General features: G+C 53.7%; 5 protein-coding genes across 5 annotated transcripts; 3 read left to right on the top strand and 2 right to left on the bottom strand.

The window, feature by feature from the left end:
- Positions 1-485: 485 nt before the first annotated feature.
- VOLCADRAFT_94821 (uncharacterized protein) lies at positions 486-3,097 on the top strand (the record flags this gene model as incomplete). The annotated part of the gene is made up of 9 exons (XM_002954057.1): positions 486-659; positions 738-863; positions 1,156-1,254; positions 1,464-1,540; positions 1,714-2,007; positions 2,153-2,244; positions 2,360-2,488; positions 2,653-2,667; positions 2,880-3,097. 9 exons carry the CDS (start codon positions 486-488, stop codon positions 3,095-3,097), a joined length of 1,224 nt encoding a protein of 407 aa, XP_002954103.1.
- Positions 3,098-3,827: 730 nt separating this feature from the next.
- VOLCADRAFT_94820 (uncharacterized protein) lies at positions 3,828-6,027 on the bottom strand (the record flags this gene model as incomplete). Its single annotated transcript, XM_002953987.1, has 5 exons — positions 3,828-4,031; positions 4,294-4,452; positions 4,670-4,843; positions 5,496-5,677; positions 5,838-6,027. 5 exons carry the CDS (start codon positions 6,025-6,027, stop codon positions 3,828-3,830), a joined length of 909 nt encoding a protein of 302 aa, XP_002954033.1.
- Positions 6,028-6,432: 405 nt separating this feature from the next.
- VOLCADRAFT_94819 (uncharacterized protein) lies at positions 6,433-6,897 on the top strand (the record flags this gene model as incomplete). Its single annotated transcript, XM_002954056.1, has 1 exon — positions 6,433-6,897. One exon carries the CDS (start codon positions 6,433-6,435, stop codon positions 6,895-6,897), a length of 465 nt encoding a protein of 154 aa, XP_002954102.1.
- A 2,195-nt stretch (positions 6,898-9,092) lies between these two features.
- Positions 9,093-11,867, bottom strand: VOLCADRAFT_94818 (uncharacterized protein; the record flags this gene model as incomplete). Its single annotated transcript, XM_002953986.1, has 5 exons — positions 9,093-9,392; positions 9,617-9,775; positions 9,923-10,356; positions 10,712-10,940; positions 11,832-11,867. 5 exons carry the CDS (start codon positions 11,865-11,867, stop codon positions 9,093-9,095), a joined length of 1,158 nt encoding a protein of 385 aa, XP_002954032.1.
- Positions 11,868-12,290: 423 nt separating this feature from the next.
- VOLCADRAFT_94817 (uncharacterized protein) lies at positions 12,291-16,879 on the top strand (the record flags this gene model as incomplete). Its single annotated transcript, XM_002954055.1, has 4 exons — positions 12,291-12,308; positions 12,679-12,804; positions 13,367-13,708; positions 16,724-16,879. The coding sequence occupies 4 exons, from the start codon at positions 12,291-12,293 to the stop codon at positions 16,877-16,879; spliced, it is 642 nt and encodes a 213-aa protein (XP_002954101.1).
- Positions 16,880-23,868: the final 6,989 nt, after the last annotated feature.

Here is a 23,868-nt window from a genome sequence, read left to right as displayed (position 1 = left end):
TTCGTCCCGCATTGTAAGAATTACCTGCGCTGGTTGAAGGGCCGTTCTACACATCGGTACCTTACAAACAAAGTAATGATTTAAGTGATTTACGCCTTTCATTATTACTTAGCTGTCGCTGACTTCCGGTTTGACGAGGCAGTCTTAATGTCTGGCCCTCTTAATCCTTTCTTGGCAGGCTATGAACAGTATGTTAAAAGATCGAATATGGACCGTAACCGGGCAGGCATGTCTGTCATCTTTATTTTCTGGGCGCCCGGGATGAGAATTTTGTCACATCCTTACAACCATCTCGTCCACACGCAGACCCTCAACCGAGCTCCACGCAGCCTTCGCAACCACAGTTAATCAGCTCGGTGCCTAGCAGAACGCCTGCCTTAATAACCAGGACGAGTGCGCCTGCACCATCTGAGCACGCACATGCGGCTGTGCAGTTGCAGCCAAGTACAAATGTCGATGGCAACAGCATCGACATCATACTTCCGATGTTGTCCGCTGGTCCGAACAGTCAGCCTATAATCTCAGACGGGTTAAGTGCAGCTGGCCCTAGCACACGCCCGCAAACACCGACCACTCTCAACATCCTTGCGCGACCCTCTGGCGGCGCCATGGGCCAACCGGAGCCCCCAGCTGTTGAAATTACAATAAGCACCGAGCCCGTAAGCCATGCAATTCAGCCGCAGCCAGGCCTGCGAACGGAACCAACCGTGACCCGGTATCTTTCCGCATCCCCTCAGGAGGAGGTGCAGCCTTACGTGTCGCATCTTCAGGGTCTGACCGTGCAGCAGATGCTGGACCTGGACATCGACTCCCTTGTGGTGAAAATCGACGAGCACCATAGCCAGGCGAAGAAGGCTGTGCTGGTGTGTGCATAATCCTAAGTGGGGACATGTGGTGCCCTGCCACAGCATTCAGACTGTGGGTAGTATGTCTGTGTCGCAACGGTTCAATCAGCTTCAAGCCGGGAAGACTTACTGGCATCCAAAGGGGTATGCCGTGAAGGGAATGCATCGTGTGTGCTGCTGATCCCAAATGAATGCTGCTTTCCCCCTTGCTAGGTCTCTCCACTCCTTGTGCGCGTGTGTCTTGTGCGCAGCACGAAGGTGCCGGGCACGCAACTCGCTGGATATGCACTTACGTACCTCTTGTACGCAGGACCACGTCATGGAGACGAAGGCGCGCTTGATCCAGGCCAAGAACGACGCTGTCGAAGAGGAAAAGTGTAGAGGCGCTGCCACGCTCGCTATCAAGGAGGTAAATGGGATGCAATACACACTGAAGAGCCAGACCATTTGAACTGACATGAAGCCGCCGTACGGCAAGAGGGTATGTGGCTTGCTTGGGTAGAGTTCGTCGGTTGTCTACCAGACAGGAATATGGAACAGTTGCAATGCTGCGGGGGTTACTCGTGGTCTGCTATTGCTAACGCTGCGTCGGCGGTGGCGTTGCTCCGCACCGCACAGGAGGAGATGAACCTCATGAAGACTGAGCTGGACCTGATGCGAATCAAGGCGCAGCGGCTCTGGGATCTTGTCGGCAGGTGCGTGTGGTGTAGGGTATTATTGAGGCGGCCCTCTTTTTAAACAGGCTTTGCACATGCAGCTGCCGCTGGAAACATGCTGGGATGCCACAAACAATCGCTCTCAGGTGCACCCAAGGAGGAAGTGGATAACTAAGGATGGCGGACGGGTAACCTTGCCCCGCGGTCCACAGGGCCTGTGCGGCTTACGGCAACGCCAAGGAGCGGCGCCGCACCAGCTTGGTACAGTTCCAGGTCTTCTGTGCGTGGCACCAGCAGGCCATGCTGCTGGCGCGGCGGCGGCGGCTGCTGGCGCGAGCGGAGCGGTGGAACATCGACGTGCACCTCAAGGGGAATGTGTTCCGTGCATGGTTCCGGGAGGCAATGCGTGCACACCGCGTCACCGTTAACAATCGCTACATCCAGGAGGTGGAAAACGCGAAACGCATGATCCATGAACACTATCAGCGTCAGATAGTGGATATGGAGTGAGTGGAGGGAGGGTTGGGCCTAGAAGGGGAACGGGTGCTGCCCGGCGATGCAGAAGCAATGGCTCCTGGTGCAATGGCCTCCCGTTCGGCAGCATGCGTCTGTTGCACGACCCGCTTCCTTCTGGGTGACCCCATCCCGCAGGAGCATGCTGGCAGATGCCCACAAGCAGCTCGAACGGGAGATGGAGATGCGGAGCCGCCTCGAGGAGGACATGAAGCGTGCGTTTATGCGTGGTGAGGCAGAGCGAGTCCTAGTCCCTTTGCTAACGCTCTCAATGCACAAGCAGCCTGGCCATTGAGACAGACACGTCAATTCGAGGCATACCGACGATACGCTTGCTGTTTCCAGGTGTTTGTGCCCTTAACATCGAGGCCATGAACATGATGAAGCGGGGTGCAGCTGCTGGTGGGCCGAACCTGGCAAGCTCTGCCGCGCCGCAAACGATGGAGCAACAGCCAGTTCCCGAGCCAGCGGCAGGTGCGTCGGCCCATGAAAATTTTGTAACGTAACCAAGCGCCTTGTGCGCCTGGACAACACGCCGGTGCATAGCAACGTGCTTAAAGCTCCGGTCTTTTGTTTACTTTCTCAACTGAACTACAGGTGGCTCCACGGCGTCCAGCGCTTCCCCGTTCGCCTCCCAGGCGCCTACAGTTCCGGTGAGTTCGGATCCAGGCAAGGCGGAACTCCGTGGGTCGATCACCTTTTCGCCATCGCAACTGGCAGCTGTACAAGGGAACCTTAGCGGCGCTGGCGGCGGGACGTCTTCGTCTGGGCAGGCGGCCGCGATGACAAGTAGCTCGGCAGTCAGACCATCCGGCAGCGGAGCCTCCACCGTCCCCACGGTCAGCACGGCGCTTACCGGCTGCAGCACCCGGCCTGGCAGCAGCTATGGCCCGACCACAAGCGGAGTGGCGACAAATGTCGGCGGCAGTAACCAGCTGCTGGGCAGGGCGGGCGCAGGGCTCCAGCAAGCTAGCCCTGCTGTTGCAGGCCCAGGGCCGGCAAGTTCTGGTGGAGGGCCGGAGAGCGGTCCCGCAATCCGGGAGACAGCGCAAACATTTTACCAACGGCCGCAGGTTATCGTGACACGTGGGCCCGGAGTCGGTTTGGCAGCGGCTAACACGGAGGTGCCCCGTCCCCGGGCAAACGCACCCCTGCCGACGGTCAGAATGCTATGACGGTCAGAATGCTATGATGGGCCTCGGATTTGTATGAAACTGGTTCAGAGGCTCTGGAAAAAACGAGCTGCGTCTGAAGGCATTGAGGGTGTCGAACTTTCAGACAAATTCAGGTCGGGCACTAAGGTCCTTCGTTAGCCAAAGCGCATTTGTCGATGAACTGCACATGAGGTAAATTAAGTCAACAATGGTGGCCTGAGGGCTCAAGGAAAGCGTTGCAAGTTTTTGCTCCCTTTCGGTAATGCAGCCACGGTGCTCCTGGCTTGACCCCGTGGGAGCAAGCTCCGTCCTCGCCCATGTTAGCGGCTTTGGCATTGAAGAGTCCGGCAACCTAGGTGTTTGTTCATTATGGATCTGTCATGCTGTGTCACACGCGCACATTGGTCACTGTTACAAGCTTATGGTGCGGAACGTATGGCCTGGGCAGCCCATGGGGATATATTGTCCGGTTCACCCTTCTTAAGACGGGTGCCTTGCATCGTTACAGCATTCCTGTGCGGCCTTCACTGTTCCATTGGAAATCGCCAGCGGCATCGTGGCTCCAATGCCATTCACACGCTGCACCCTCAGCACCCGGCTTCAAAGATTTCAGTCATTTTCCTAGCCAAGCACCCTGAGATGCCCGGCAAGATCAATCGTCATCGCTGCTGCTCTGGGTGGCCAATACGACGAACCGTATCATCAACTTTGCCTGCTTCATGGTCCTTCCCTAGGCTTTTAGGCGTGGGACTGTCACCAAGCGGCCGTGTTCCTGCCGCCGCTTGCGTCTCGCCAGGCGCCTCAGTGGGCTTCGCCTCCGCATTCGCATCGATGGGCGCGCCGTACAGTATCTTCTGTAGGATCTGCATTGCATGTTGAGCACATGTACTCCTAGCTTCTGTGCTTAGCACCGGCAAAAAAGCATTTGCACATATCAACACAGCACAGCAAAGAATGTATATCAACGCCAGCCTTCTCGCATGCGTCCATGGTGTAAGAAAGGATATCCCGCACACGTCAGATACTACCTACCCCGGTCCTTTTTTCCCGATATCGCTCATTACCTTCAGTCCTTGCGTCCCGGGCGCCTGACAATCCGCCCACTGCCAATAACCAGCAGCTCACCTCTTTCTGTAGTAAGTGCCCGTGTGGCACGGAAATATAATACTGGCGATCGCCTGCCACCTCCACGGGCATAAGTGCCTGCCGCGCCTGCGACCGCACTTCAGCCACGCTGCGGTTTCGCCAAGGTGCTACAACTTGTTCAAGGGGAACATCGTTATCCTGCCAGGTTTAGGCAAGCCGCAAACCATACGGCATATTGAGGAGGGCGTGACCGCACAGCAAGCCGCATCACGCAGGAAAACACACGGCAGCCTTTAATACTCTGCATGGCAATAGGCGGGCTTTGTTCCGGTTTTGTTCCGGCCCCATCCCTTGCCCAGCGACGCGAGGTCTGCTCGGCTTTTCGAACCTCGCACCAGGGACAGGCACACCGCACCTCTCGGTTGCCCCAGAAGTCCAGTACGCTAAATCGCACAACACGCCGCTCTGGGAGCAGGAGAGACATCTCGCCAACGTAACGGCCACTGTAGTACCAGATGCAGTACGACGTGACAACGCAGCCAACCGCCAATGCTCCGACAGCCGCAAGGTCCATCGGGTTCGGGTTGGACTGTGCGGAACGAATGGGTGTTCAACGGTCGTGCGATTAACGCGAAACAAGGAACGATTAATGTACATGTGCGAAAGTTTTAATGATTTGGGCCGTAACATGGATTGGCGAGGATGAAATTTGGGATGCGGGTGGACAAAGGGAAGAAATAACTATGTCTGGGCAGTGTGTGTGTGTGTGTGTGTGTTATACATGGCTTGGGGTGCGTGACCCCATACCTGTAGAACTACACATACGAGCCGGAAGCCCAAGGGCAAGACCTGAACGCCTAAAAGCCACGAAAATGTCTGGGAATTGTCTAGGTGGATGGATGGATTGTCGGTTCGTGCGTGAAATAGCCATGTTGTTATGGGATGCGTTTATTACGGGATGGGGTCGCGTGTGTCTGTGTGCTTGCCAACAGATAGTACAACGATAAGGGCCGTCCCTGGGGAGGAGGCGGGCAATCCGGATGAAGAGGGCGCAGGACCACCTCTCATCCATAGGAAATCCAATCACAAAGGTAAAAAAACAGTTTTGAGGACAGATTTATCGAAGCGCACCATCAGGATCGTAATATGCTCTTTAGAAGCATGCATATCGGTCCGCGCTTGCCGCGAGGCTGCCTGAGGTTGGTGCCTTGGTCTTCCGGCGTACCTTGCCAAGGCCTCACCGTGGTTAGGACAACCGACGCGAACACAGCACAGGCTAGGAAGCCCATAAGTTGGAACACCTTGGCACGGACGATGAAGCGGAACAGCAGCATGCCACGTCCCCGGTAGAGCACCAGCTTCTGCACAGTGGGACGCGGCTTCCGTGGCGCGAAGGGGTTGCTGGGCGTCTGCAGCTTCAGACCTAGGAAGCGGACGTTTAGGAGCAAGCAACCCAGTTAGAGACCGTTTCAATTTAAGGGGCAAAGTTAGGTTGCCACACAGGGAAATAAGGCAGATAGGCACAGTTTCGCCGTCTAGCAGGTTGAACGAGCAGGGGTGGTACAGGATGAACACAAGCTTACCCGCAAGCGGCGATGCGTTGCTTGACAACGACTGTCGATTGCTTATGCTGTTGATTACGTCCAGACCAATTAAGCTACTGATAGCGCCGGGGGCCAGCAATCGTGGCAATCCCGAGGGCCGGAAACCAGGGTTCCGGCCGTGCAGACATGATGTCCGACTGCAGTTATTTATATCATTATGATCGACCATATAATCATCTCCTCGTTCTTGCAGCGCATGGCTCGCCGTGCTTGCACATCTTCCGAGGAAGCGACGCGAAATAGTTAAAAGATTGGCAACACCTTTGGATCTTTCCATGTTGAATCTATATCCATATTATATAAACACTGACTCTTTGTAGGAGCTTGGGGACCGAAACACAAAGCGGCGAAAAGGTGAAAGTTTTGCCGTACATTAACCACTTTCGTTGAACCTCAACTTGCCAGCTTACACCCAGCATACCAATTCATAAGCCATTTTGTACATGCAGACGGCGGCTATTATGGACATTGATGTCGACTGGGCTGGGCGTGTTCCCGAACCGGTGCTCCTGAACATCGCGACGTGCCACTTCTCCCTTTCGGACATCAAATCCGCTTCCGAAGTTTGCAAAAGATGAAGCTTTGTGCTGCGTCTTTGCTGCCGGAATGTTGTCCTGCGGCCATCCTGTCCTGCAGCCCGCCTCCCTCGGCCACGGAGCGCTACCCGCCACACCTCTTCTGCCGCCGCAGCACCATCTGCCTGCGTCCCATATCACAAGCAAGTGCAAGCTCCATTGATGCCAATGACCACGACACCTTTGCCTCCGTACTAGCTTACTATACGCTAGAGCTATGCCACGTTCACTACACCGTCGAAACCTTTCACGCGCTCCGCACAAGACGGGATGGCATGCAGCGGCCCCTGCAAGCCACGCGTCGCGCCCGCCAGGCCGCGATTAACGGGCACCTTCATCTTAGTAATAACAATTACGTCATGGTTAAGCACTCCACGGATAGCCTTAATCTTGTCGAACTTGCCTGCCGAGGAGCCATGAACGTTAAAAACAGGAAACGGAAGCCCGGCATGCTCCATAATTAGGCCTCAGCTCTGCGGCCATTTTGCGAATGTCTGCCTTCGCCCCGACACCACTGTCTGGCTCGGTGAGCGCCGTAAGGTAAAGGTGTGGGGTAGCGGTAGAAGTCAAAGGCAGTAGCATTTCCCGCAAGTGTACTGGGCTGGATTAGATTCAATATGGTTAGGGAAACGGAAAGCAGGTTCAAGGAAACATCAAACGAAAAGGAAGAGGAGTATGGTCCTACCCTTTGGTGCACGTACGAACCGAATGTACAAAATGTTCATCTTTACATCTGGACAAAATGAAGCTGTTTGCCCCCGATGTGCGAATGCGGTGTTTTGCAACCCAAGTCCGAGCAATTCTGTTGTATGGCTGCCAGGCGTGGGGCCCTTTTGCGCTGGCAGAGGTCGTGGACAGGGCGGGAAGGCGGCGGGATAAAGCCAACCTTGCGGAGGGCATGTTCGAAGCCTGTTTGAAGGATAGTGCAGTCCAGCTGCAGATTTTATTCATGAGGCAGGTAGTGGGGACGGCACGGCCATCCCACAGGCTGTTGTACGCGGAGCTGGCTGAACTCCCCTTACAATATTACATGGTGAAGCAGATTCTCCGTTTCTGGAACCGCCTTCAAAAGCAAGTGGGATCCATTGCTCATGCAGTTTTACGGCAGGAGATAACCGATGCCCTGACCAACCCGGAATGGGAGGGTTGGGGAATCTCAATGTTACGACTGTTTTCCTTCTTGGAGTGCAACATTTGGAGCGGAATACCGCAAGAAGTCGTGGGGGTAAAGGAGCGTGTTGACTGGTTGTTGAGCAGACCTCTACCAGAAGGAGCAATAATAACGGCACTAAGAGAGCGTTTGATGAGCGGCTGGGACCATACGCGTCTGACTGTCTTGCCAGAGGAGTACCCATCAGATGGGAAGCAACCGGGAGTGCAAATGGCGAAGTATAAGCACTGGATGGGGCTGCCCTTTTCGGGAGCCGCAGCCGTCATGTGGCCAGCACATGCTAAGGTTTTCATTCCTCGTTTAGCACATCGTAAGCTAATGCAGTTTCGTTTATGTTGCTGGGCTTTGGAGGCGAACAGAGCACGAAGGGGCAAGTACCATGTCCCCAGGGGGCAGCGGTTTTGCCACTGTTGTAGTCCTAATAGCCGAATTGAGGATGAAAAACACATGTTATTGGAATGCCCAGCCTATAATGATATTCGTGCTGAAGAGGGATTCGATCATCAACAGAGTATGTTGGAGGCCATGCAATGGGAACCCGCACGTCTGGCGAGGATGTTGGAACGTATATGGGCTCACCGAAACTCAATTACCCCCTTTGGACGCTAGTCTGGGCTGATGTGCGGTGTTTTTCCTTTTCTCCGTGGCTTTTAGGCGTTGTAGTATTGCCCTTGGGCCTTCGGCTCGTATGGGTAGTCTTACAGGTATGGGGTCACGCACCCCCAACCATGTAACACACACACACACACATCCCATATCGACATGTTATTGTGTCACCCATGACCATTAGCCTGGCAGCGACGGCACCCTCATCCTTCTCATCCATGCCAACTACTGCAAATTCAGCGGCTTTCTAGTGTTCAGCACCCACTAAAAGGTGCACTTGGCCATCATACCGACTTCTCAAACGCAGAGTGCATCACCGATTCACTAAGCCACATGATGACACAGCTCCCGAATAGCTGCTTCAAGAAATACCCCAAAATCATTGATACTTATGGTGAGCGGGTGTACGACAACCATTATTATTACATGTTGGTTCCCCGCGCACCCAACTGAAAAACTACCATGCTGCCCTCCATCGCTCCCCCGGGTGGGTGCTATATGCCCTCATACAGCTGCCGTACATCCTGACCATTCCGGCGGACGCCCAGCAGATGGCCATGGAAACGACGGTCCAAAGTTACAAACATCCTTATGTATATGATAAATAAGACCCTAATTAACAATGCCCCAGCTTGCACTCCTTGGGGCATTAGTGAAAGGGATACGACCGTCACGTTCAACACGTCGTTCCATCCCTTTGTCGGCTCTGAATGGCACAATGAAACATCAAACGAAAAGAAAGAGGAGTATCACCCTACCCTTTGGTGCACTTATGAACTGAATGTACAAAATGTCCTTCTTACATCCCATATCGACATGTTATTGTTTAAGATATGGCAGAATAGCTTCAACAGTGACCACTACTCTGGCAGTGACCCCAGTTCAACAGAACTTGTAAATTGGAGGGACGTAGGTTGGATAGTAGCCAGGATAACGGTCAGGGACAGGCTCCGGGTGTGTCTGTATCCATGAGCGGATGAGCTCAAACGCTGTGGATAAACGCTCCACCGGAGGCAGGAAGGGAATGATCGAGTCCAGCTGCTCCTTCAGGCCCGGAACGGGGCGCAGTTGGTGCAGTTCTCGCATCCACACCTGTTCCTCCTCCGGAATCTGCTCCAGCTCTAACAACAAAAGCGCGCGTTTCTCATTTGCCTGGAGGTGCTGCACCTGCAGGTAGTAGGCCTGCATGATGCAGGGGGAAATGGAATATGAGCTGCCCCTAACCATGTACTCCGTACATGCCCTTAGCAATACACTCCTCCATACAAGTCAGAGCACCAGGGCGACACTGCTGGCCTATCCAGCCAAAGTGCACGAAAAGCATGCAGCGTCCTGGGCAAGCTTGGAACCTTATAGGAAGTATAAAGCATTTTTGGGTTATGTAGTGACTGGGCAGAATCCCCCACCTGTGTTGGGCCCAGCCCAGCCCACGTGATGAGCCGCTTTCCACGAATGGTGTACACATCATGTGTGGTGCCATCCGTCACATCCAGCATAACTGGACATGGCCCATAGGCGTTAGCAGCCAGCAGTTTCATGACTGCCTGGGCCTTAGCCGATGGGTTCTGCAGATTGTCATCCAAACCAGATGTGCATGTTAGGTGGGTAAAGCGACTCCACACTTCTGGCTTGAACACATACGTACCATGTCCTCACCCAACATATTCAGCAGCTGTGATACATCACTAACTAATCAGAATACATGTAAATACCTGTGGTGGCCTCTTGTGCTCGTATATGATACGGCTCTGTTCCAGGGAACTGAAGCCCATCAGGCCATATGGTGCTATACAGCCGTCGAAAATGCCACGATAGGTTTGGCCAACACAGCAGATTGACAGGGAATAAGACGTGCAATTGTGCACAAACATTTGGAAGCCGCCTTTCACATTAAATTTAACCCCCAGGCGCTCCAGCTGCTCCTGGTGGTGCTGCATTAGCCGCGGTGTAGCTTCATCCTCAGACCCATGTGGTGTAAAGTCGAATTCATCGCAGTCGGCCATGCCCGCGGGAACCTGCAGTTCCTCATTTGCCACAATCCTGCCATTGCACTGCCTGATGCCGATGGTGTGCAAAACCAGCTCAGCCTCCCTCAAGGACACTGATGAGAAGGACTTGGGTTTGTCAACGCAAGTCGCATCCGCATCTGTGTCGAGGGAAGGAACCAGTAAACCCCTAATTGGCTTGGCTGGGTAACCCCAAGAGTTTGGCGTCCGTGAGCTCTTTCTGTGTTCACAAGGCCACATGCCAAGCGACAACCGACAACATGTGAATGTGACTGGATGAGTCGCCAAGCGGTGTAAACCCGACGAGGCGCATGGCCAACCCTTCCGTTTATGCCCGACCCGGATACAAGATAACTACCGTAACACTTATGCTATGTCACACGGCCAGCACAGTAAGATGTTAGGAAGGCAGGTGGTGGACTATGGAAGCAGCTACAAGTTGCGTGGTGCAACGTCTGCGCCAAGGCCGCAGTCATATGAGCTGATACAACTCACCTTTGCGAAGCAAGATTAGCTTTTCCTCGCGTAGTTGTTCCTTCTCCTTACGCAGCTGCTCCTCCTTCTTACGCAGCTGTTCCTTCTCCTTTCGCAGGAAATCTAATGAACCCTTATCTGTACAAGTCGCTATCGCTGCACCAACGGCCTGTATTTCATCCGCAACTTTGACGATTTCCTCTTCAACAGCCGCTATGGGGTCCATGTCGCATGCCAAACTTGCCACACGCTATGCCATGCGCGATAACGGATTTCGTGGCGCGGCACTGCTGAAGACTGCGATGGAAAAGTTTTCAATTCGTTTCTGTGAGCACGGCGCCTACTTGGAGCCTCCTGGAGCGCCTCCTGGAGCGGTCCAACCTACGTGTTAATCGGCAATTCAACATCTCGATACCAATTGAAAGGGAACCAGGCCTCTTCTAACAACTGGGAAGCTTAAGCTGACTTTACTGACCGATGTACTTACATATGCTCAGAGGATCGGAACTTCAATCTCAACTTAGACTTACAATGCTTACAATTTGGTCCGGTTAAATAGTCATGTTAGCGCGCCATAACCTCACACGTAGTACACACAAGTTCCAGCTCCACTAGCTCCGAAGTTACGACATGGTCTCAGAAGCGCGCGCTAACGAACTTCAAAACATTACAACTGTCAATGCCCCCGCCTTTCTTACGTTCGCTAGTCATTTTCATCGTCGTACAAGCACCCGTAGGGAGAAACTCGCTAGTCATTTTCATCCGTGTCGTACAGGCACCCCTAGGGAGAGTCTCGCTAGTCATTTTCGAACTGCAAATCCGTAATCTCTGTCGTAAAAGGCACTTGTTGGAGATTCTCCCTAGTCATTTTCGCGCGCTTCGGTATTAGTCGTACGAAGACGCCGAATGTTTTACTATGCCTTCTACCGGCTTTGCAAGTGAACAAAGTCTCTATCAGAATACTGAATTGCCGAAATTGACGCTTACGTGCTGTCCGATCAGCAGTTCATCTTTATTAGCCATGTCTCATTTCACGACTTCGTTTGCAGCAGTTTACGAGCGCTCATCATCCTTGCTGCCGGTGAGATCGGGTTCTACTGCGCATACGTTCTCATCTGTGCTCCTCGTTCACCATGCTTACCTGCATGCGATACCCTCTATAGTTGATGGCATTCATTAATGTAAAATAATTTATGTATGCTCTTGAAATTTTTGACAAACAGCTCAAGGAGCTCTGTCAGCGAGTACGCAACGTCATTAGCCGGTGCAACATACTCGGTTGCTCGATCATGAACGGAGAAAACATCCAACATCATTTGCAGCGCTGGGCGCTGCTATCCTTCTTATTGGGTTGCTACTACTGCTCATGATAATACCTGGTGAGTAATAAAATGACTGGGGTGTTCAAATTATATCATACGTAGCTTTCGTAACGTACAAACGCATTGTTCCAATAACTGATCGCGAACCGCGAACTAATTTACAGCAGTCTCTGGTAGTAAGAACCATTGTATATGTTCTCTTACATACCGTGCCCTTCGATTGGTCGCTTGTCCGTGCATCACAGCTGCCTAATAACCGAAATAAACGCCTCTTACTTATGGCATCGTCTCAACAGGTACATCTGCCACCAATGAAAACGAGCAGCGGAAACGCAGGCGTGTGGACGACTTTACGGTCAACATGTACCCTGAAATGCTGGCTATAGACACTACCCCCACACAGCAACAAATTTCTGCGGCCGCTACAATTGCCCAGCCACAGCAACAAATGGTTCACCCGTTCACGACAACCACCACGCCACTACAGAACCAGCAGTCACAGGGTATCGCTGGCGCAGCTGCTTTACCATTTCATGAAACACAGCAGCATGATATGATTTGACACCTCATGCCCTGCCAGCTCAAACTGGATGGCTCATGCAGCCAGCACCTGTCGGCGCTTTGCACCAACGATTCCTACCCTTACCGAACGCCAACAACCAACAGCAGTCGACACCAGCAAATGCGCAGCCGACGCTTCCACAATCTCCTTCCGGAGCGATTCCAACACCACCACCACCACAAGCTGCGCTGGATTACGTTGCTGAGCTGTTAAGCTCTGGCATAAACCCGGTAAGCCTGTGACTGATTAATCACTTACATTTAGAAGTATCATGGACTACTTAACTGAACAATACCAAATAAATGCAAAATTAACAATGTTTGTCATAGCTTTTAAATAAGCTATCATGCAATTACCGCACAAATGCGTAATGTAATACGAAATAGCACTGCAATGCATGCTACACAAGCATATTCATATATTGCACAATCCCACCAATTCAACATTTACCCTTGTTCTGCTTTTTAAAATGCTGTGCAGCTCGCGTTCTTCAGCACTGCCCTAGCAACATTGCAGCCGCAACTGCTACAAACGCTGGCGACGCCAAATACTCTTTCTGGAATGGCAAGTCCAGCACAGCTCCCGTCCACAACTGCTGCTGCATGGATTGACGCACTCAATGTGATCAGGGTAGGGCCACCAACCGAGCCCATCCTGGCACTTTTGCAGACTCGTGTGTCTTCCCAAAATTTCGTTGCAACCAAAAAATCATGGCACATAGCTGGAACAAACGAAGAAATCAACAAGTATATCCAAGATATGGCACACACCCACTTTCAACAACAACTGCAGCATATTACAGCTGCCGACAAGCTTCACAAAGGAAATAGGTATGCGCCCGATGACGTAGCTTATCTGTACAAAGCAATGCAAGACCAAGGCGTGCTCCTAGATCACCTTTACCTCGCTCCCGGGATGACGGTCATGGTTACCAAGAACCTGTCGGCCTCAAAAATCGAAAACGGTGCTTTAGCTATCGTGCAAGAAATCACCGAATCCATGCTGTCACTCCAGCTTTTGGACTCACAAACCATTCGCCTGCCAAGGATATGCGAGGTCAATTACAAGAATGGGGCTGAGCTTGAACGCAAAATGTTCCCGGTCGTGCCTGCTTTTGCAAGAACTGTACACAAGGTGCAGGGCGATACCATAACGGATTCCGTCATTATTGACTTAACAAACATGAACTGACTAGGGCAAGCATATGTAGCACTGTTGCGAGTTGTGGATATTGAGCAGCTGCATATCCTCCCCATCGACATCCAATTGACACCAAACATGTACAAGGCACATGTACCCCCTTAAGCACCATGATTCATTTTACTGTTAGGCTGCTTACGTAGTTCCTGCTACTGTCTTACTGCCTGTCACAGTCTTTGCATTACTATGACCTTAGACACCTATCCCACGTCCCACCTGCAATGTCATCAACCGTCACAACTTTAACAGCAGCTGCGAGTCATCAGTCCCAGGCTCAAGCCATGGGTTTATCCGTCCAGCAGTACGAAGGCCTTGGTTTTCACACTCCGCCCACAACCATAACAACACGCGCCACACGACGCCCTGACGGCGAACGAACCCCAAAACAAGAAGCATTCCTTAATGATATGTCAATCATGCCATGTGACTGGCCTACCACAATCGGAGAATGCTCAAGACTCCTAAGCAGCAGGACAGCAGACTATGAAGACTTCAAGAAAAATACAATGAAAAACCTGCATCAGGCAGGCAACGTGCAGCTCTCCACTCACGAGGATTATCCATGGACGAAATTGACAAGCTTACTAAAAGCCAGGCCAGCAAGCTCATGGACACCCATGCGTCAGGAGAACAGGCCACAGCAGCACAGCTTGCTCGGTTGCAAAGGCTCAACGTACACCTACCGCAGCAACTTCTATCCAGGAGGGATGCGTCGGCACTCATTACACAGAACTCCGTCAAAGCACAGGCTGCGACGCTATCACAGAAGGACCTACTCTAGAAACTCACAAATCAAGCAGGTCAACAAATCACAGACGAGCATCTGGACATCATGACGCTGGCGCAAGCCTCTACACTCATCGCCGCGCTCATATCGAAGCGCAACAACAGAGGCAACAAGGCAAATGGTAAAATCAACCACTACGACGACAACCTACATGACAAGGGTGGCGGTCCATCCCAAGATGGTGCTGGTGGTGCTTCCGCATCGGCAAACGTATGACGGCGTCAGGCTGCTACGCCGCTGCAATGCTAATCGCAAGTTACACTGAATTAAGTGCCTATGAACTACGCGTGAATTTAATGATTATTTGCTCGGACGAAGGTGGGCTAGTTGCGGTAGGTTGCGGTTGTGGAACTGTTTAGCTATAGGTCAAAGCTTCACACTGGTCCCTGTTCTAATGGCCGTTATGTCTTGCATAGATGAAATGGATCAGTTTTTCTTGTTGTTCTTCGCATGGTCTGTTCGCCAGCCAGCCTGCACGTGTTATGTCGCCACACAAGGGCTTCGTCTTCAGTCCCACGCCCTCTGGTCTATTTGCTGTAGCTCAACGTTGATGTTAGTCTGCTTCCGTTTAGGTCCGCGTTCATGACTTGTCCTTGCTGGTCTTCTTATAGGGGGAGGTCCATTTCCTTGACGGTCTCCTTTGACCTGTGAATCTCGCATTACCTGTAACAGGAAATGACATGTGACTTTCGACAACAACTCAAGCGTCTGCTGCAGCACACTTGAACGAATATGCTGGTGCGACCATCCAAACAAACTGTGCCGTAAGTGACAATACCACCAAGCATACGCACCCGGGCAAAATCTCAACATCCCGCAAAATATACCAAAACATAACTTCTACGCCGCCAGGACGCTGTGCGTCCAAATTGGACAGACAGCACACACTTAATAGCCAGCCGAAATGTACGTAACAAGTACTTTACCAGCGAATATTGAAACGTGGCATTAACATCACAGACCGGAAGCACGTCCAACGAATCGTTGAATAGCATGTGCAAAAGTCCTTCTATGTCCGTGCGACGTAAAGCAAACTATTAAAAAATAATACGGAAGTAGCAGGCGGGGGCCCATAACCATTTACCCTGCCTTTACATCTACTTTACATAAGCTAGATGCAAGGTTGCAGTACGTTGCAGTACGTTGCAGTACGTAAGATGCAGGTTGCAGTACGTTGAAGATTAATCAATCTGTTACTGTTGGGTATTGGCATTTTTCTTTTTTGAGTTCTTGATTCCAGTTTGGCGGTTCATGAGCCATTTGGCTCGTCTGGACCGTACAAGCTTGAAGCTTGTAAACGTAAACGTAAACGTAAACATAAGCTAGCAACAACGATTATGATAACAGACGAGAAGAAGCTGTGCTGGCCATACGTGCATTTGTTACGACACCGGTAATTTGTTGCTTCAAAGGCAAATGCCATTTTCTGTAACATATAATGGAAGAGAGAAAAGGACTGAGAGGCCCGAAGAAAACGGGCCTTTCGAACGACACCGCAACTAACTAACGCGGGCTGCGCCGTGAACGGGCGGGCAGGCGCACGCTGAACAACAAAAACAAGATAAGCTTACCAGCTTAATGCGTGCGAAAAATGACGGCCCTGAGGTCACGGGCCGCGGCGAAAGCCAGTGTTACGCACTGGGCCTTACGCGCAACGAACACAGCATGTTGCTTCAGAGATAAATCTCTAAGGAGAAGATACCCCCTCTAGCAGTTGAAGTATTCAACCACCAAACGGCGCAACGCGCCGACCCGCAAGCGGGGCAAAGAACGCGAGAGCTGCCAGACAGGCGCACACACCCAAACGAAATAGAGCTCCCGGAGCCAAAAGCCTCAACGACCCCCAAGCGGCAACCCAGCAGCAAGGGTTGCGGACGCGCCACCTCTACGCAGGCTAAAGAGCGAACAAACCGAACGGAAAGCGCCAAACACATTCCACAAGAACTAGGTCAAACCAGCGGTCCCCAACCGCGCATAGACTGACCCACCGGCCACAGACGCGACAGATCACGCAACAGACGCTGATGGACGCCCACTGAAGGAAGGGACGGCAGACGATCGAAAATGCCAAAACATGTGCCCGCTCAGGGGTGACCAAACGGCCAACTAGGGGCCTGAACTGAAACACCGGCTGTGAAACAACGACCGCTCCACGCGCCCAGGTCACCGACAGCAGAGAAATCGGACAAGAGACCCGACACGACAAACAAGAAAGTAAAGGCCACTTCCGAGCCAACGGGCACAACGGCCAACAGCTCAAAAGTAGCCACACATCACCCGCATTAAAGGCCAACCCAAATGGAAGCCGACAGAGCTAGGGGGCATTGCAAATGCACCCAACTTCCACGAAAACGCCGCCAGCAGGGGCTGTCTCCAGCACAGGGCTCTTGATTAACCCAGCAAGTCATTACACGGACTTCACGGCACTGAAATAAAGCTGAGCAGCACGGGCTTGGATAGAGCCCTTGGCAGCCAACAGTGTGGATATGGACAGCTTATTCAGACAGCCGGATGCACGTGACATACGTTTTCACACATGTTGAAGTAGGGAAAATGTATCGCGCCCCGGCACTGTCGACGACACAAAGTTTGTAGAGCTGCGGTGCACTTTCGGGTTGTGCAGTGAGCGGCGGGGATGTAGCAGGTCTTAATGCACCAAAACAAGCGGGCAACTGTGGTGAATGCAAGTTGAGACCAGTCTTTCCTTAAAGACATGCAACGCACGCTGCATGAGGGCGCTGCGAAACACACCTGATGTAACGCAGCAAAGGCGTAACCCGAAATGCGTAGATGGGCCTTGCGTCGTTACATTGCCCCCCGCTTAGTGTAACGAGCATGAGCTGTTACATTACTCTCATTCGCCTATTCGTTATCGTTCGTCGGTGAAGTTTGGCCTTCGCCATAGGGCCTTCATCTAATCTGGTTCGCTTTGCCGTACTTCCGTCGGTGGCCGGTCGATAAGACGGCTCACCACCCATCACTCGGGGTCTTTCGGTCCCACCACACAAGTGGAATGCTTCTTAAATAGGCTTGATCATTACATTGGTATCGAGACTTCTCGATCCTAGTCTACTTCGCTTCCGCCGTCGTATCTCATGTCTGCTGCTGACCCTGTCGCGGCCATTGCCGACCGCGACAATGCTGTTGTTCAAGTCATTAATCGCGCTTCTTCTTTGTCGCTTACGGAGAAGGCGCCTACGTACCCGCGTTTCGACAAGTTGCTGGAGATGTCTCCGGATTCTCTTGAAAACCAGCAACTGACCCTGGCGCAGGGTTGGACTTTACAGAAAATAGCAATCCAAGATGAACTCCAGCGATGCGGGCTGCCAATCCAATCAGAGGACGTCGCGGTTGCTTTCATCGCGGCGCTGGAACCCCGTTGTCTTCGCTTGGCTTTACACTCGGCTGTAGTTATGCAGGGTGGATTCTTTCCGAGTTTCGAGTGGCTTGAGGATTGGTTCCTCAAGAACTGCGGCGAGAATCCTGGGGGGGCTAAGTTTTGTGAACAGTTGGGCACATCTGTTGGCGTTAGCACGTCCTGTGTGCAAGACTGCCCCGTTCCCAGTTGCGAGCCTCCGCTTCCGGCTCGTTCGTCTCGTTCGCCTGTCGCTGCTTCGCTATCGCCTACCTCGTTGGGTACGGCTTCGTTTGGTAATGCAAGTTTACTTCGTCTAAACAGACTTCGCCGTTGGTGCAACTCGCGCGTCAGGACGCTGTTGTCTTTGCTGCTCTTATTGCAGAGCCTCGTCGATCTTGTAATACTAAGACTAATTCGAGCGTTCCGATTGCCTCTGCACTTATTCCGTCGACTCGTATACTTCGCACTTCCGAATTCGAGCAGCTTCAGCGTTTGACTGGTCGGCATTTTACTTGGGATTCGTTTGCCCCTTCGCGTCGATCAGCTATGTGCCCCAAATTCAGTTCGACTCCGCACAGCTTTCTGTCTTCCAGCTGTGCCGGACATCACGTTTTCGTTCATCCGCCTCCCGCTCATGCTAGGGAGTATCTGTCGCACTACTTGAACTGCAAAAGTCTCGCACCGCAGTCAACATCAGGTGGTTTTCTGTTGCCTAAGTGGGTCGCTGATAAGTGTCGTTCTTCGTTGTCCGGCATGACTCAGCTTCGCACGTACCACGCTGGTTATCACCTGTATGATGTTGTGGCTGCGGTAGGCAGGCGTCGTTCTGCAGGTTTAACCAGTCCTGTCGAGTTCTGGTACGACCCTCCGGTATCTGCTTCTGATGCTGACGTCGCCCCCTTACCTTTCTCCGTTTCGGAAGGTTTGACTATGCAGTTTCGAGGTAAAGTGTGTCAGTCCGATGCTTCCATCCTCATCGATAGCGGAAGCATGCCTTCAGCCCTTTTAAGTGCAGGTTTTGCTCGACGCATCGGTTTGGCGGTTCAACCGTCGGACAACACACATCCCGCCCTCACCGTCACTTTGGGCGATGGACGGACTACGACTTCGGTAGGGTTTGCTGAGGTACCTATTCGTTTGCAGGGTTACAAGGCTCGGTTGCAGTGTGCTGTGCTTGATCTCGCTCCTGGTTATGACTTGGTGCTGGGTGACCCCTGGGTTACGTCTGTCGGTGCTGTGCTTACCCCGTATGCCTGCACCGCGCGTTTAACTCGCCATCCTGGTCAACCTGTACTGAAGTCTAGCCCTTTTCCTAACCTACCCCCGTTGGAAGAGCCCTGTCATGTCGGCTTTATGCAGGCCATTCGTGAAGGTTATGAGTTCCTTCTCTGCATGGTCTCTACTGTCGACTCGACCTCTTCCGCGTCTCCGCCCTCTGCTTCGCCTGAGCTGTCGTCTTTTGCTCAAAAGGTTTGCACTGTGGTTCCGGGCGACTCTCCTGCTGAGTTACGAATGCGTGCTTTGCTGTTAGATAAGGAGGGCCTGTTTCCGGACCAGTTGCCGGCTGATCTGCCGCCCGATCGTGGTTTGCCTTCCGTCATCCCGCTAGAGCCTGGTTCTCGTCCGCCTGCTCAGCGTATGTTCCGCTATTCGCAAGCTGAACGTGACGAAATGCAACGCCAGATTACGCAGCTGTTGTCGCAGGGCTTCATCGAGCCATCTTCGTCGCCCTTCGGTGCGCCTATTCTGTTCGCACGCAAAAAGGATGGTACGCTTCGTATGTGCGTTGATTATCGTCAGCTCAACCGCATCACCATCAAGAATCGATATCCGTTGCCGTCTCCTCGATAGGTTGCGTGGTGCATCTGTCTTTTCGTCGTTAGACCTTACGCAGGGTTATCACCAGTTGCTTATTCGCGAGGATGAGCGTGAGCGTACTGCTTTCCGCACCCCTTTTGGTCATTTCCAGTACAAGGTGATGCCTTTCGGTCTAACTAATGCTCCGTCTGTCTTCCAGTCTGCAATGAATTCGATTTTGCAGGACCTTCCGTTCGTTGTGGTCTACCTCGACGATATTCTCATCTTCTCGCGTACCGCTGATGAGCATGTCGACCACGTTCGTACGGTTCTGGAGCGTCTGCAGCAACATCGGTATTACTGCAAGCTCTCGAAGTGTGAGTTCTTTAAGCGTTCTGTCACTTTCTTGGGACACGTAGTTTCGCCTGAGGGTGTTCGTCCTGATCCGCGCAAAACCGCTGTCGTACAAGAGTGGCCGAAGCCTCGCAACATTTCGGAGTTACGTTCGTTTCTTGGTCTTGCCAACGAGGAGGGTCCTTGTGAAGCAGCTGCCCGCGTTTCCAAAGGCTGTATGTTGGAGGATTGTGAGGTGCGCAAGGACATGTGCCAGGAACGGATTTGGGCCAGGCTGGAGAGGCAGGCGCAGCAGCAGAAGGGAACGTGATGGTTGCATACGAGTCTTACATGGCGTTTGGCGCACGGCGCAATGTACTTGCCGTCATTCGTTGCGGGCGCGAGATTGCTAGAAGCGCAGGAAGTACAACCCGAAGAACAAGAACAGCAGCACAGGAACAGCGCGCGCACAGGACACTTCCGTCGTGTCTGTGCCGAGAAGGAGGAACAAGGGAGAAGTCCTAGAGTAAAAAGATTTTCTTGCGCGTGGAAGGCCATGCCAGAACAGTGGAAAGGATGGGTGCTTTGCACGCTGCCAACTTGCCTCCGAGCACTCGAAGAGCGGACATACGGAGAAGCGCAAGGAGCCCCCCCCTATCCTCAAACCTCACGCAATTGACCATCCCAAGCGCTGCCGTCCGTAAGGGCAGCAGCTTCCGTTCACACACGAGTTAAGGTCGGAAAAGCATGTACCGGGAATGAAGGCGTAAGGGTGATCGTGCCCTAATGAAACAGCACTGCTCAAGGTCGGGAAGCCTAACGCTGAATTCGCGCGACCCAATCCGTCAAGCGTGAGGCGTCCAGGTGCTGTGTGGGCTAGGCGAGCGTGTCTGGGGCGTCATCATCATTGTCTTGGGCTGTGACGGCGGTGGGCGTGTGGGCGCTGCCCGCGCGTTGCCGCCTCATCGCGTAGAAGACCGGGCTGGCGGAAGGCGGCCCGCACAGCACATTGTAGCCGCCCGGCCCCCGAGCCTTGAACTGCGCGATGTAGAAGGCCTCCATCCGTTGGGCCAGTGCAGGATTGGCGGTGGACATGAGGCGCGTGAGCGAGAAGTGGTCATGGAAGGGTTGGTAGCGGCTGGCGTCCTCCTCCATCCGGCTGGGTGGGTTGCGGGCATGAGCCTGGAAGCGGCGTTGAGGGTCCCGGGACTGGCCGACGTACACTCTGCCGGTGGGAGCGCACGTGATGGTATACAGTCACGTGCGGGGGGAGGCACTGGAATCTGGCTCGGCGGGGCTGCTTGCGGCTCGCTTGGCTGGCGTGGTTGTGGTCAGGAGGGCGCCCAACGCTCGCGCCTGCTGCGCGGCCGTCAGCACCGAGCGCGCGAAGTCCTGGTCCGTCTTGAGGACGGTGCCCGCGTCCATGCCGTAGTCATAAATAAGCTCTATTGCGGTATCAGCTCGCAGGCTGCCGGCAGCCGCGATCCATAGCTGCATGACCTCCGCATGCGTCGCGGTCGCACGGTCCGGCATGTCGCCTTCGTGTATTGCTGCCGTGATGTTGTACAAGTACGCTGCAGGGGCAGGGAGGGATGGAGGGTGGATGTGAGGTTGGCGGGATGTGGGGAGGGAAGTGGAGGCATGGAGGGGCGAGGCGTGACAGGAAGGGATGCCGTGGCCACATGGCCGGACAGATGGAGAGCGGGCACGGGGCACGGCAGCGGGTGCAAGCGAGGAATGGGCGGCAAGGCAGCACGACTCACTGCTGGCGGGCTTGACGTGGTGCTGCTCCAGGAACTCGTCCCTGTACTTTCGGGCCTCGGCCAGGAGCACGTTGAACTCTGCATTTGTGTGGTTAGCGCGCAGGACGTCCTCGCCGTGACAACCCATGCTTGCCAAGAGCAGCTGCTGCCTGACGGAACGAGGGGCAGCAGCAGGGCGTGTCAGGATGCTGGATGCACGGGACAGGCGGAGTGGAGCAGGAGTGGCGCGCAGCAGGAGTGGCAAGCGTGCTGTGTGGCAGGGTGCGGCGCGGCAAGGCGGCAAGTAGCAACGGAAGATGAGGCGCATACTTGAAAGACAGCGGCCGTCTCAGCACCCCGGATGGCGTGGAGCGAGCGCGGCCTCCGCCCGTTGGCGACGCCGCTGCTAGTTGCGCCCACAGGTCGGCGATGTGGAGGGGCCTTGCATAAAGGCACAGGTTGCCAGCACTGCAGCCTGGCGACAGGCTGCAGTGGTGCTTCTCGGAATCAGCACACCATGTGCACGCACCTTCATGGCGTACTTGAGCACGTAGAACGACCACGTCGCTGAGTTAATCCTCTGTATATTCATGTGGGCGCCCCACAGCAGTGCCAGCGTGGGGTGGTACGGGACCACATTCCGATGCGCCCACGACGGCCGGTAGTACTGGTAACGCAAGGTCGCGGGGTCGATGGCAGGAGTGGACTCTCGGTATGGTGCCCATGGGAACTTGTACTTGCATACACCAGATGCACAGCAGCCAGCATGGCCGCTAGACGAGCAGGTGTGCATCTGCTTGCGCAAAACATGATGAAACAGGTTGCGCTGGCATGGATCATCAGGCTGCTGCCAGTACTCTGCTGTGTAGGGGCACAATGGATGGCTATCATCCCCACGGTACACAGCGGGTACACAGGCGACAATCTCCGATGCTGCCTGGTCCACATCCTCTGGGTGCACCCACAGCACAATGTGCGCATGCAGGCTGTGCCGGTTCTGAACCTCATAACGCACTACCCAGTTGGTGACGCGTCCTAGGGCCCCGCCGTCCTGGACTGCCCCCCGGCCTGCCTTCAGCACGTCAGTCATGAAGGACTGCACGCGCTTGTGGGCGATGAATGCGTTCTCAGCTGGGGCGTCTTGCCATGTGAAGCCAGCACAGAAGCTGCAGGCAATGGACAATGGCACAGCACAGCCAGAGCAGTGCATATCTGGGTGATGGGTGACTGACTGCCATGCTGGGCAGGGACAGGACGCGGTCAGCGCCATGCAAGGATGCTTGCCAAGTGATGCACATTAAAGTGCGCGCGACTTACTCCTGCAGCTTTTGCTCCAGCGACTGCACTTCGGGCCAGCGTGTGGCAGACACTTCATCGGTTGTAAGCGTGAGGAAGAACGACGGCATGCCAAAGTGGTCCACCATGCACAACAAATCTTGGAGGTTGCTGCGGTGCCATGCAGGCGTGTTGGGCAACGTTGCCGGCAGCTTGTGCTTGAGAATGTGATGGATGGCATCCTCATCACTCGCGTTAGGGTTCTGAGACTTGTAGTCGAGGAGCACCCTTTCCAGCACAGCCTGTACATGCAGGCGGGCATGATGGTCATGTCCTGAAGTTGTACATGCATGTTCCTGCTTGGCATCGGCGGGATCCGTGTCCAACATCCCAGCATGCATCGTTTGCAGCATCACTAGCATGCTCGCTATGCACTCACCTCTGTATTCTGCTCTTGCAGCCGGGCGCTTTGGCGAAGAACATACATGAGCAGCAAGTACGGCTTGCACAATGTCCACACACTGAAGAGGCACTTGGCACGGTATGCCAAGTACTTGACCAAGGTCATGCCGCCCATAAATGCGCCAACACCAAGGGGAAACAGATAGGGGAACATGGCCATCTCCGCAGACAGGCCAAACTGATAGTCCAGTGGGGTCCCGTCCGCAGCAACAGCCAGGTTGAGCTCGGGCAGAGTGGGCGACCGCGGAACCAATGTTCCCGCGGTGTACATCACGGGTGCATGCTTCATGGCTGCACGCTGGATGGCAGGCACAACCACCGATAGAGCGAGCGAGCTGCC

The sequence above is a fragment of the Volvox carteri genome, assembly GCF_000143455.1.
Source record: "Volvox carteri f. nagariensis unplaced genomic scaffold VOLCAscaffold_40, whole genome shotgun sequence".
Taxonomy (NCBI): domain Eukaryota; kingdom Viridiplantae; phylum Chlorophyta; class Chlorophyceae; order Chlamydomonadales; family Volvocaceae; genus Volvox; species Volvox carteri.
This window is presented reverse-complemented; position numbering and strand designations above follow the sequence as displayed.